This window comes from Ascaphus truei, chromosome 3 (genome assembly GCF_040206685.1).
Source record: "Ascaphus truei isolate aAscTru1 chromosome 3, aAscTru1.hap1, whole genome shotgun sequence".
NCBI lineage: Eukaryota > Metazoa > Chordata > Amphibia > Anura > Ascaphidae > Ascaphus > Ascaphus truei.
In genome coordinates this window covers 356,364,227-356,377,477 of record NC_134485.1, presented here as the reverse complement: position 1 = coordinate 356,377,477, position 13,251 = coordinate 356,364,227, and the positions used below count along the sequence as shown (strand labels likewise).

The 13,251-nt window shown below is 42.0% G+C and overlaps 1 protein-coding gene across 1 annotated transcript in view; it reads left to right on the top strand.

Moving 5' to 3' along the window:
- LOC142491142 (fibrinogen-like protein 1) overlaps positions 1-12,553 on the top strand; it is a 60,662-nt gene extending 48,109 nt beyond the window's left edge. The window contains exons 4-8 of the mRNA XM_075593434.1: positions 4,053-4,212; positions 5,254-5,351; positions 5,472-5,560; positions 8,118-8,308; positions 12,120-12,553. Coding sequence (XP_075449549.1) covers positions 4,053-4,212; positions 5,254-5,351; positions 5,472-5,560; positions 8,118-8,308; positions 12,120-12,300 — 719 coding nt within the window. The 3' untranslated portion in view covers positions 12,301-12,553. The remainder of the gene's footprint in view (positions 1-4,052; positions 4,213-5,253; positions 5,352-5,471; positions 5,561-8,117; positions 8,309-12,119) is intronic.
- Positions 12,554-13,251: the final 698 nt, after the last annotated feature.

Here is a 13,251-nt window from a genome sequence, read left to right as displayed (position 1 = left end):
TCCGGATACGGAAGACAGCGCAGCTGGAAGGCGACCTGCAGCCACGCTGATCGGAGTGCCACGGGGTGCTCTAAACATTATTCTGTGAGTCTTTTGTTCTGTTTAAATGTTTAATAAAACGCTCATTTAATTGAAGACTGTAACTGACGCCCTGCTATCATTTTACCCCACGCATCCCCGTTTCCTGAATCGGGGAGGGGGGAGGATTGGAACGTGTGAGGGAAGGGGAACCGCCAGCAATTACTTTGCCCGCAAGCAGCTGATTATACGTTGCCACGGGAAGTACCACGGACGGGTCCATCAGACAACCCCACATTATTCTCTCCCAGGATTGAGCTTACACATGGCCGTGTAAGTAGTGTATGATTATTTTTTCTAAACCCCCCCCTTTCATCTGAACAACATTTGGGCTAAGAAGTGGATACCAGGAACAAGATACCCTTACACATATGTGCTCACACAGGGCCGTGTGAGTATTGGATTACAATATACCGTCATTTCGTCAACCCACCTTTATTAAACAGCTAGATATGCTATGAAGTCATCTTAGTAATGTTAATATAGGTCCATCTAATCCTTTGCTCCCCCTTTTTTCCTTTTCGTTCTCCTATACCTTGAGGGTTTGGATACCCCTCTCTGGGGTCGAGCAGAGGAATTCATCGCAAGCCACGGATTGCACTGTGAAAGACTACATCCATTGGTTTTGGGATAAGTATTTTACTTTATTCTCTACCCTGTACTAATACCCTAAGGTAAGCGCCCGGTTTTTTGCCTGCATTTCAGGATACAGTTTAAGCAGCCGTTTGTGCCGATCACGCGTCCGTGAGGCAGGAGAAAGAGAAAAAACCTTTACTCCTTGGCTGCAATGGCTGCTTGGTCGATCCGGCTACGGGAGCCACGTTGGGTCAAATTCAGCTGGGACTTAGAGCTACGCGTTTCGCCGAGTCATCGGCTTCCTCAGGCTCTTATGCTGACATGGGGGGGGGGTCTCTGAGTCTTATATAGACCCCTTGTGTAATCAATTTCTGATTGGGGCGGGCTGTGTTTCATAAAGCCCTAATTACATTGTTTTTCAGTTGAAGTGTGCATTTTTAATGTTCTGTAAACACACTGTGTTATTTTTCAGAGTTGGTTTAAACTAAAACATTCATGTTTACATAAATTAATAACCTTACATATCAGGGGTTAATTTTATGAGCGCAGTAAATCGCATGCTTATTAATTCTTTTGTTGAATAATTTGATTAATTTGATTAATTTGATCAGAGCCTCATTAGGTCTGTTTTTAAAATTCACACACATTCACAATTTTATACAAATTCCTTTAAAATCTTTACTTTGATATTTCACAGGTTTTATAATTTAAGACCTCAAATGGAGGTCCATCTGATCATATGGCAATATTGGTCATATGAAAATTACAGCTCACAAGGTATTTGTTTCTTAAATTTAAACATTTTCTTGATTACATGTAATTTTACAACTACATACAAATTGGTTAAAAACTCATTTTTATGAATTGGGCTAAAAATTACCCAAAGACTTTATATAAAAAGCAGATAACCCATCTCTGCCAGGATTAAGAGATAATTAAAAACAATTATAAATTAATCATACGCAATATGGTTCATATTTTAATTTAATAATTTTTCAACCTATTAAAAAAGTCAAATCACACAAAGCATTAAAATCACTTGAAACCTAAAGACTATGAACTAAAAAACTAAAAAACTAAAAAGCAGAACTGACAACTGAAAAGAGAACTGACGCTGAACAAAGGTTTGAAAGTCTAAAAAGCTGAAGGAGGGAGGGAACTGTAAAGAGAAGAAGGGGAGAGGGAGAGATACAGTCAAACCCACATCTAATCCAATATCTCATGGTTCTAGATAAGGATAAGGATAAAAAGTTCCTCCCTCAAAACTCCGTATATTTTAATGGATGCCTAAGTTAACTGTTAAGATTTAATTAAATGCTGCAATGTCTAGGTCGACGTTAAGGCCTAGGGGGGACATAGATTTTAAACGATATATCCAAAACGTCTCCCTCTGACGTAGACGTCTCAATCTATCTCCCCCCCTCCAGTTCTCAGGGATCACCTCTAATCCCCTATAAAGTAGTCCTGAGGGGTCCCCCCCGTGTTTTTGAATAAAGTGGAGGGGCACGCTATGAGTGGTCATGCCCCTCCTTATATTGCCCAGGTGTTCCAATATGCGGATTCTAAGACTTCTTGAGGTCCGGCCCACATACTGGAGTCCACATGGGCATTGGAGCATATATACCACATATGTGGTTCTGCAGGTGATGAATTGTTTTGTCTTAAATCCCTCTCTCGTGACATTTGAACTAAATTCTAACTATCAAGTCATGAGTACTTTCCATTACAAGTTATTTAATGGACTTGCTCATTCATTTATTAGTCTAGCTCCACGGGAGAAAGATCCTTGGTCTACGAGGGGTCTGTGTACTCTGTTGCCATGGGGTCCACCGATATACCATCTGGGTGCCGTCAGAGTGCTACCTCTCCTCAATATTCGAGCATATGTGACTTACCTTGATCTATAATCATGAGCCCGACTACATTGTCTGAATATATTGCCTTAATTACAAATGCTTATCATCATGGACTCACAGTTTGCGCACTCTGAACACTGATTGGGGAACTCATGTGTTCTGATTTTTTTCTATTCTGATACCTATTTTAACCTAATATTCTGATACCTATTCTAACCTGATATTCTGATACCTATTCTGAGTCCTGCAGTCTCTTAGTTGCCCTTTGCTTTCCTAGCAACAGAAATAAAGCTCATGTGAATTGAGGTTAGCTGTAGCTGTAAATAAATGACATAACATTGGTTGATGATCTTTAGGGACTTATCTCAGTAGTCTCCCTGTGTGGTGTAGGACATTTGGTCATGGCTGTTTTGCCACGACCAAATTACCACTGGCATTTAGCTGCAAATCACCTCACTATCGGGACGCTCAGCCTCCGGCCGCTTCGCCGATAAGGTAAGTTCCTAACCTTAACCCTTAAACTAAAATCCCCTAATATTATCCCCTAATACTAATGCCACCCCCTACCCTAATAGCCTTAACCCATTATCCTAAAACCCCGTACCCTAAGCCCCTACACTTAACCCTTACCCTATCCACTAAAGTTAATCCCCTACCCTAACCACGGAAACCCCTAAATGTAACTGCCTACCTTAGGCACTAAAAACATACCTTCTCATAGAAGCAGCCAGAGGTGGTGTGGCTGTGGCGGATTGTCCGTTTGCGGCTAAGCGTCGTGGGGACTTGGTGACGGCGGCACGGCTATGACTAAATGTCCCATTCCCTCCCTGTGTCTGCAATTCTCTTGTTATCATTGCAGGCAACAAAGTAATGCATGTCAGGCTCCCATAGCCACGGCGTCAAAGTATAATGTTTCAGTGCTACTGGGACGTATGTTGGAATCTTCTGAGGTTTCCCATAGCAGACCCTCCAGCATTTGGCACATGAAAATAGGTGCACTTTATTTAATACGTTAGTGCAGGGAGTTCTAAGCACGTGATACTGTTTAAGGCTGTACTGGAAAAAGTTGGTGATTAACTATATGCAAAGATCACATTACCAATAAAATGTGCATCTTTGAAAAGTATTTGTATACACACACAATAACAGCGCTATTCCATTACACCACATCATCAGATCATTAGCAGATCCATCATCAATCTCTCACATGCTTTAATTAGCTGAAGATTCCGAGCTTCAACCACTGTCGGAAATAGATACAATGGGTAACAGCTGTTTTTTTTTTTTAATTAGGTACAGAACATAAAAAACAGGTACTGTCCCTGCTTAATAGGTACAGTTGGAAAGTATGCCATAGCACTGCATTGGTTAAATGACCAATACATGTGAATTGGATCTCCTTGACCCTTTTGGTGTCCGTAAGGCATTACACAGCTTGGTTTTGCCCTGCATCACAAGGATTTTAGCCACTAGAAGTTCTGACCTTGACCATCGAGTTTTGCCAAACAGTAAGGTTATTTAAAGACATTCATTTTTTTGCAGATTGCTCCTCGGTTTTTGAAAGTGGGAGAACTGGGAGCGGCTACTTCCGTGTACGACCGAGACCTGGGAAGGAGCCGTTCCTTGTGTACTGTGACATGTCTGATGGCGGAGGATGGACAGTTATTCAACGTCGCAGCAATGGGAAAGTTAATTTCAATCGGTATAAATATTTATCATTTTAGCATGATTTTTGAGGTGTACATTTTTACATAACAATACTAATTATTTCATTCTTGCACAGCACACATTCAATTATTACCAACCAGGTTTCTCCCACTTCAAAGACTAGTGTATTTACAATAAGGTCACGCCTTTTCTCACTGATATAACACCTGCCAGGACCTAAAATGCAACGCGGTTATTGTTAAACCTTTTCACTGCAGAGCTAGCAAAAAAACTGAAGATGTTTAAAGCTTTACACAGCATTGCAGAATGTTACTGCTAATATAAACTTATATACAGTACTTAGCATATTGATGTTCCAGCAGCTGTATTAGCCGTTTATATGTTAGAGGTAAGGGTGGGCACTCTGACCCGTATTGGGTGGGCACTCTGACCCGTATTTTGGTTTTGCGGGGATTCGATTGGTTTTGAATTTGTAAAAAAAAAAAAAAAAAAGGATGTGCCTGTCACAGGTTTTGGCTCGAAACCAAAGGGTCGTTAAGTAGTTAAACTCAAACTTCACCACAAACTTTGATGTTCATATTTCAAACTCTGTAACGTGTCCATCCTTAGTTAAAGGTCTACACAGAAACCATGCCATTGCTTTGGAGATGCAATCAATGGTAGATGTGCGTGGGAGGTTTTTTTTTTATTTAGGCACAAAAGCCTTTATTCAAACTCAACTGGGGCAAACACCAGAGCCTGCACCGCTGACAGGGGGTGGGGGAGGAGACAGCTGGGACTCTTGTCCTGGGAGCAGTGAGTAATGGGGCCCGGGGCCCCTGTCGACAAACCATGCAGAGGGGGACTCCTGGAAGATGTTGCAGAGGGGGCCTGCTGGAGGTTGTATTTGGAGGTGCCTGTCTGAGGCAGCATTCTGTAGGCTGGTAGAAGGAAGGCTCCCCTGACAGAGAGCTCTGCAGGCCCCATCCACAAGCCTCTAACAGGCCTTCTCAATCCCCCAGGGCAGCAGATAGGCAGTGGCCTCTCTCTTTCCCTTCTCTCTTTCTCCCTCTCTCACATTGTTACTGTTTTCCAGGAAATGGGATGATTATAAACAAGGCTTTGGCCTCTTTAAGGGCAGAAATGATGAGTACTGGCTTGGGAATAACCATATTTATGACCTATTGGATAGACGTGAGTACATTGTTGTTTTCGTTAACCCTTTCCCTGCCAGGCTGTTCTGTCTGTGACACTCTTAAACATGTTCTATGTACCAATAAACAATAGCTTATCATCCACTTTATGACTCTCCAGGAGAAATGTTACTACAGGTTGATCTGATGGACTGGCAAGGAAATATGAGATATGCAATCTATGAAAACTTCAGAATGACAAGTGAACAGGTAAGAAAAGAGGACTCTGCTAGTTCATGCTACTACAGAGCAAGGTGTCAAAGCGAAGCATGTCTGATTATTGGTTGGCTTGTTGGCAAGTGTTAGGGTGACCATTCGTCCCGGTTTTGCCGGTACAGTCCCGGTTTTTTCATTCCTGTCCCGGTTGCCGGTCCGTCCCAGTAATGTCCTGATTTTTGGCCCTGGTCCCGGTTCTTGTAGCAGGATGCAGTGGCGCGCGATGCGGGGCCGCTGTGCGATGCGGCGGGGGCAACACACGGGCGGTGAGGAGAAGATGCGGTAGCAGATGAGGATTTGCAGAATGCCGGGGGTTTGGGCTTTTGGAGAATGCCGGCTGGGCCGCAGGAGATTGGTAGAAAGATGCCGTGGTCGGGTCTTTGTAGGATGCCGGCCGCAGGGGATTGGTTGGAGGTCGAAGGAAGCCGGGGCGGGGCTTTGCAGGATGCCGGGCCGCAGGGGACTGGTCGGAGGACAGAGCACACTGAGCTGCTTCCTTCTCAGAGAAGGTAGAGGTGTGTGTGTGGGGCTGTGTGTGTGTGTGTGTGTGTGTGGTTCTGTGTGTGTGGTTCTGTGTGTGTGTGGCTTTGTGTGTGTGTGTGGCTCTGTGTGTGTGGCTCTGTGTGTGTGGCTCTGTGTGTGTGTGTGTGTGTGTGTGTGTGTGTGTGTGTGTGTGTGTGTGTGTGTGTGTGTGTGTATGTGTGTGTGTGTGTGTGTGTGTGTGTGTGTGTCTCTGTGTGTGTGTGTATGTGTGTGTGTGTGTGTGTGTGTGTGTGTGTGTGTGTGTGTGTGTGTGTGTGTGTGGCTCTGTGTGTGTGTGTGTGTGTGTGTGTGTGTGTGTGTGTGTGTGTGTGTGTGTGTGTGTGTGTGTGTGTGTGTGTGTGTGTGTGTGTGTGTGTGTGTGTGTGTGTGTGTGTGTGTGTGTGTCTCTGTGTGTGTATGGCTCTGTGTCTCTGTGTGTCTCTGTGTGTGTGTGTGTGTGTGTGTGTGTGTGTGTGTGTGTGTGTGTGTGTGTGTGTGTGTGTGTGTGTGTGTGTGTGTGTGTGTGTGTGTGTGTGTGTGTGTGTGTGTGTCTCTGAGTGTGGGTTGTGGGTTGTGGGTGAAGATGTGGTGCAATGTGGGTTAGTAGGAGGGGGGGGTTGGACCTGGTGCGATGAACACAAATAAACATGCAAGCTTGGGTGGCATGAACAGTGCAGGAAAGCAGTGCAGTATGAAATGTGCGCACATCCACCCTGAGTAGTATGAAACGCACGCTCAGATAAACGACTGACCGTGCATTGTTCAATCTCCCCCCAAATAAATTATAATTTTGAGATGAAATTTTTTGAAAATGTGAATTTAACATAATGAATTTGTTCCCTAATTTAGAAGTTGCGTTATACCAAAATTCCATATACAGTATTGAGCTGTTGTATATTGAAAGATGCCTGTGTATGTATATTTACATGTTTGTGTCATATATATATACTGTAGTCTGCACAAGTATATGTATGAGAGACAAAAGAACAAACCTTATTCAGATTTTTATTTTTTCCTTAAAAATCAACTAAATAATGTGATAAAACAGTACTTTACCTGTTTATAATAATAAATAATAATATGAATATACCATATTTTAATTCAATGTTCTTTTAAGAGCCAGTTCAATGCTTCCACTATTATTTTCAAGAGAAAAATTCCTTTTCCACATTGTTATTACCCCTTTCAGTGCTGGAGGGGGCTTCTCTGGCACCTTTGAAATACATCACAGACTCCTCTAGAATGACAGGGGTTACTGAGACGGCAGGAGTCACATGTATCCACCACCAGTTTTATAGCTTGGCTCATTTATACCTTATTAATATGCTTGAATATTGTTAACGTTTCCATTCTTGCAACGCATCACTATGTTTCACACCCACGTTGAGGTGTTTAATACATTATTCTATTTCCCTTTAGGCTGTGCATTGTTTTTAACCAGCAGAATTGCAAGTTGCTAAATATGTTCTTTCTTATAAGGGATATATTTTTAATACGTCACAGTGCAAACCTGATAACGGATCTAAAACGGCATTCTAGGACATTTTGTGGCGGTTGTTTAGCCGCGGCCTAGTCGCCACTGACATTTAGCCGCAGGGACATCTCACCGACGGACGTTTCGCTACCTTGGTAAGCCCCTAACTCTAAAAAAGCTAATATTAACCCCTAATACTAACACTACCCTTACACTAAAAACCTTAACCCCCTCCCATAAACCCCCTGCCGTAAACCCCTTGCTCTAAGAACCTTAAACTCTTGCCCTAATTTCCAACTCTAAGAACCTTAGCCCCTTACCCTAATTCCCTACCCTAAAAACCTAATCCCTTACACTAAAACCCCTATCCTTAACCCCCTACCCTAACCGCTAAAATCCCTTAAATGAACTTACCTTATTGGCGAAACGGCTGGCGGAAGAGTGTCCAGTGGCGGAGCGGCTGCGAGGAAGGGTCCCTCGCCAAATGCCGGCAGCGACCAGATGTCAGATTCCGCTGAACCGGAGTATAATTTCTTCTGCATTGTTTTTCTGAAGGACGGTTACAGGCTTGTGCTTGGCTTGTACTCTGGGAACGCGGGAGATGCCCTGTCTGGTGGAAATAACTTTGAAACGCAATGGTCGGCATCACTCAAAGGCATGCAGTTCAGCACATCTGATAAGGATCAGGACAGGTTCATTAATGGCAATTGTGCAAAGGAGAACAAATGTGGCTGGTGGTTCAATAGGTATGCAAAGCAAATGGCTGTACATGTTCTCACCACTGAGATTTATATGGGGTGTAATTAATGGGGGAAAGGAGGGCTATTTGTCAGGCTCAACCAGTTGCATCTATAACTGAAGCATTATTGTCTAGTGCAGGTGTGGCCAACTGCAGTCCTCCAACAGGTCAGGTTTTCAGGATATCCCTGCTTCAGCACAGGTGGCTCAGTCAAAAAACGATTGAGCCACCTGTGCTGACGCAGGGAAATCCTTCAAACCTGACCTGTTGGAGGCCATGGAGGTGGCCACTCCTGGTCTAGTTCATTAACCAGTTCACTGACAGTGGGGCCACTTGAGGTCACTAGGATAGTTCCATCTAGCAACGAAGGGGTTAAATACAATATACAATGACAATGTGATCAACCATGACACTGCTCCAGGAAATAACTGCAAATTACGAGTTCACTGTTACATATTTGTTAACAAAGTCTTTAAATATAGTATCTAAACATCACTTGAATATTTCCCAAATATAGAAGTAGAAGGTTTGGACATAGGAGTAGAGAATATACAAAATAAAAGCGAGGGGTTAGGGTAAGGCAAGACAAGGACTGGGCCGATGCTTAAGACATACGTACAAACCAACTAGATTACAGGCATACCCCGGTTTAAGGACACTTACTTTAAGTACACTCGCGAGTAAGTACATATCGCTCAATAGGCAAATGGCAGCTCACGCATGCGCCTGTCAGCACGTCCTGAACAGCAATACCGGCTCCCTACCTGTACCGAAGCTGTGCGCAAGCGGGGAGACTATAGAGCCTGTTACACATGTGTTATTTACATCAGTTATGCACGTATATGACTATTGCAGTACAGTACATGTATCGATAAGTGGAAAAAAGGGAGTGCTTCACTTTAAGTACATTTTCGCTTTACATACATGCTCCGGTCCCATTGCGTATGTTAATGCGGGGTATGCCTCTATACAATACACCATTTATAATACAGGCTGAAAATAAAGTTTATTGTATCATTTTCCATAAATTCTGCTAGACACTAAAACCCAGAATTGCTCATATTTTGTTACTATAGCTGCACAATGAAATTGGTTGAAGGAGAAAAAGTTCCAAAAAAAAAAAAAAAAGTAAACGTTTAATACAATAGAGGTTTGCATACTTTTAAAAATCTTGCATGGGGAGTAACCCTTAAAAGTGGCAATCAATATGTGCGAAATCAATTAAGCCATGTAATTATTAGCTCCTGGAACGGCTTTACCCAGAATCAGGACCCATGGATCTTTATCAAGAGCCTCCTCTGTAGTGGAATGAATAATACATAAAACACTGTCCCATAATGGTTGGACCTTGGGACAGAACAATGGAATGTGCAATTATAAAGCCTGCTGGCTACAATTCCACCAACATGAAGGGGATAACAATGGATTCATAGCATGTAGTTTAGTAGGGGTCATACACCAATGTACAAGTAGGTTATATGCACTTTCTTTTATTATTGTGCACATAGGGCAGGGGTGGCCAACTCCAGTACTGAAGAGCCACCAACAGGCCAGGTATTAGGAATATCCCTGCTTCAGCACAGATGGCTCAATCCGTGGCTCAGTCATTTTGACTGAGCCACTGATTAAGCCACCTATGCTCAATCCCAAATGTCCTTCCACTATCCACTATTGCATCCAGGGTGAGAACACTGGATAAAAGCTGGAGGTTAATCTAGAGATTGATTTAGAGGATGTGAAGAAAGATGATGTTTAAAATATGTAATGACCGTCAAATGATTTATTTTAAACCTCTTACTTATAAATGTGGGTATTTGCAAATATATATAGAAGTTAGATTTGGAGGTTAATATTTTTTTTTACAAATTCTATTAAATGTCTTAAAGCCCGTTCCTGAAAACTGATCTTTAATTATCTGAATACCACTTTCCAACCATTTTTAAAGGAATTTAGCTGGGACCCGGAATCTGGATTAGAGAACGAATGTGTAAAAAGATTTGGAGTAGACACAAGTCCTAATTTAGATTTGTGATAATTCAGAGAGGGGTACAGGAGGTGCAGGCTTCTATAGCTACTAGAGATGTCATGTTACGTACTATACGAAATTGGCCCTTTTTTGGTCAAGAACAAATCTGCGGTTCAGTCAGGGTTCGCAAGCAATTCGCAATACATTTAACATATAATTAAAAGTAAACGAAATAATATCAAACTATAACTAAATATAAGTAACTAACTTAACTAACTGAAAATAGCGTGCTTCTAACTAGTAGCTACGCTACCAACAAACAACTAAAATCTTAACCAACTACTAAACAATTTAACTTTATTTAGTAAATATTTTCATTTTTCTCTTTCTCTCTCACGCAGTCCCACACTCCCCTCTTCCCTCAAACACGAAGGCTCACATAAACAATACAAAGTCCCACTATCACACACAAACACAAATTCATAAAACACTCAAAAACACAGGATCAACCTCAATCCCAAAACTCTCTCTCCTCTTTCCCTCCTGCTCACACCAACACCCTAGATTCAGAAGCAAATGCAGCACATCACTTTACTTCTTTATATCCTCTTTCTGGTTCCGTGAAACATATACAGTACAGTATTGCGATGTTTTTGGAGTTTTTTTTTATGGTAAACGCCTGCTCATTTAGCAGCATTATTAGCCTTCTGTGGATTGGCGACTCGATTCGCGAGGCATCACATTTCACACAAAATCCTGCTCTGATGCTCTCCCCCCATTCTTGCACAATCAGGGTGGCCTGCTCTAGCCAACTCTCAAAATCATCCTCTCCATCAGGGGTGAGCCTTACTCCTGAGAAAGTCGGTAGCGCCAATAGTAATTGTCCTCCTTTCGGGATAGCATGGACTTCTCCACTAGCTTCCCCACGACCGTCATGAGTGCCTTGGGAAACTTTGGGGGATTATCCATAGATGATGGGGGGACAGTGGGACACATCTTACTTTGAAAGTGTTCCATTGTTTTTCCATCTCTAGCTAGAAACTCTTTGACCCTATCTTCTCTAGTGACATTATCGAGGTCGCTAGGGCCAAGGGGAAACTGTGCCGTGTAATGATATTATACACGGAATTCTCTCCAGTTCCAGCTATGCTGTTGCAGGAAGAGTTAGTCAGTTCCAACGTGAGACATAAGATGTTCACGTCTTTCGCCTCACCTTGGAACTGTCTGAATCCGCCTGGGAACTGAGGCTCGCTGGTTGATCCGGAGACCCAGTGCACAGGGTCTCTATCGCATCTCCTCTTCACACTTACAGGACCTCCCTTGCGTTGACCGGCCTGTCGTGTTCTCAATTGTACATTTTAGATAACTTGTGTATTTTTATATTACACTGTTATATTCTTACCCTTGGGTGCACTTTATCTTATAATATATATTTAAAAATCCGTTAGTACCAGGAGATTTCTACTTTTGTTAGAAGTTAACATAACCCATTTTCTATTGCTAGCAGAATTTTTCGGTCACTTGTCACATTAAACTGTAGCTAATGGTAAAGGTATTTGTAAATGTGGACTATCTTCATTTACTTGTTCTACAAAACAAGAATACACTTAATTAAAAACAACTAATTTTGCTATGTTGGCTCTACCTTAGCTGATATATTTTCAAGTTATATCTGCTTTTAAACATTCTCTATCTCTTATCTATCTGATATTTATAGCCTGATACATTTCAAACGAATACGTGATGGATACAGACGATCTTACACTTCTAGATTAATGTAAAAAAGACATATATTTTATTTGCTGCTAAAGTTTTCACCCTAAATGATTTCAATTTTTTTGTTTCTTTGCAGGTGCCATATGGCCAATTTGAATGGGGTATATTACAAGAAGGGAAACTATACTGGGGAACAGGATAATGGCATTGTTTGGTCCACCTGGCGAGGGCTGTGGTACTCACTCAAATTTACAACGATGAAGATCAGACGTCCATCTTTTCTCAATGTGGGGAGTGGAAATGGGATGGACGGTTAGTTGAGGTGTATAGTAACAGTTAATGGATAGCCAACAAAAACCGTGATCAAGGCTGAAATAGGACGCAGCAAATGTGTAGGCCTGTGACCATGGTAATAAATAGTGGTCCACCTGAGGTAACAGGGACAAGGAAACTGAATGCGCTTTCATACCAAATGTCCAGTCTATGTAATTGCACTTGTGTGTGCTTAATAGTTTTAAAATGTACATTGGAAGCACAGGAAATGAAACCAATAAAGATGTATAAAGTGTATGCCGTATACAGCAAACTTTTTCTTTCTTGAGGTGCTATTGCACTCCAGAGATGTAGACCTATATTTGAATTATATTCAAGTGTATTAAACGTCTCTCTGATTAATAAATGCATATCATAAGTTCAAAAGAGAAACTGAACCAATCGGAATACCTTTAACAATGCTTTCATAACCGAGCGGAGGTTAATACCTGGAGATATGGGAGATATGGGAAACATTGGAATACTATTGAGTTTTTCAAGGAACTTTTGATGTTCACGGTTGTCGCCTAAACAAAACTGGTTTTAGTGGTATTTTTCTTTTGTGCTATTGTTTCACCAATACTGCGTTAATTTAGCAGTGTGGAGTCTTTGATGCCTATCCCCACATTGTGTTTTTTTATATTTATTTGTATTAAAAAAAAAAAAAAAAAAAACTAGAGGCGCATGCGCGATGGTGTGGTGGATGGTAGCCTGAACCCAGAGCTCCGTCCCCTGCTGAGACAATAACATAAAGAAATCCACCTAAAAATCATATTTTTCCCTCACACTCCCCAAAATCAACAAACTAAACCTGCCAGGATGGCTCCGCAGAGTACAAAGAAGAAGGCAACGGGTGATCTCCGGAAATATTTGAACAAATCTAACCCCCGTAATGCTGACACAGAAATGGCGCCGAGTTCAGCAGCCGCCTCTGACTCCGATCGGGATGAAGACAT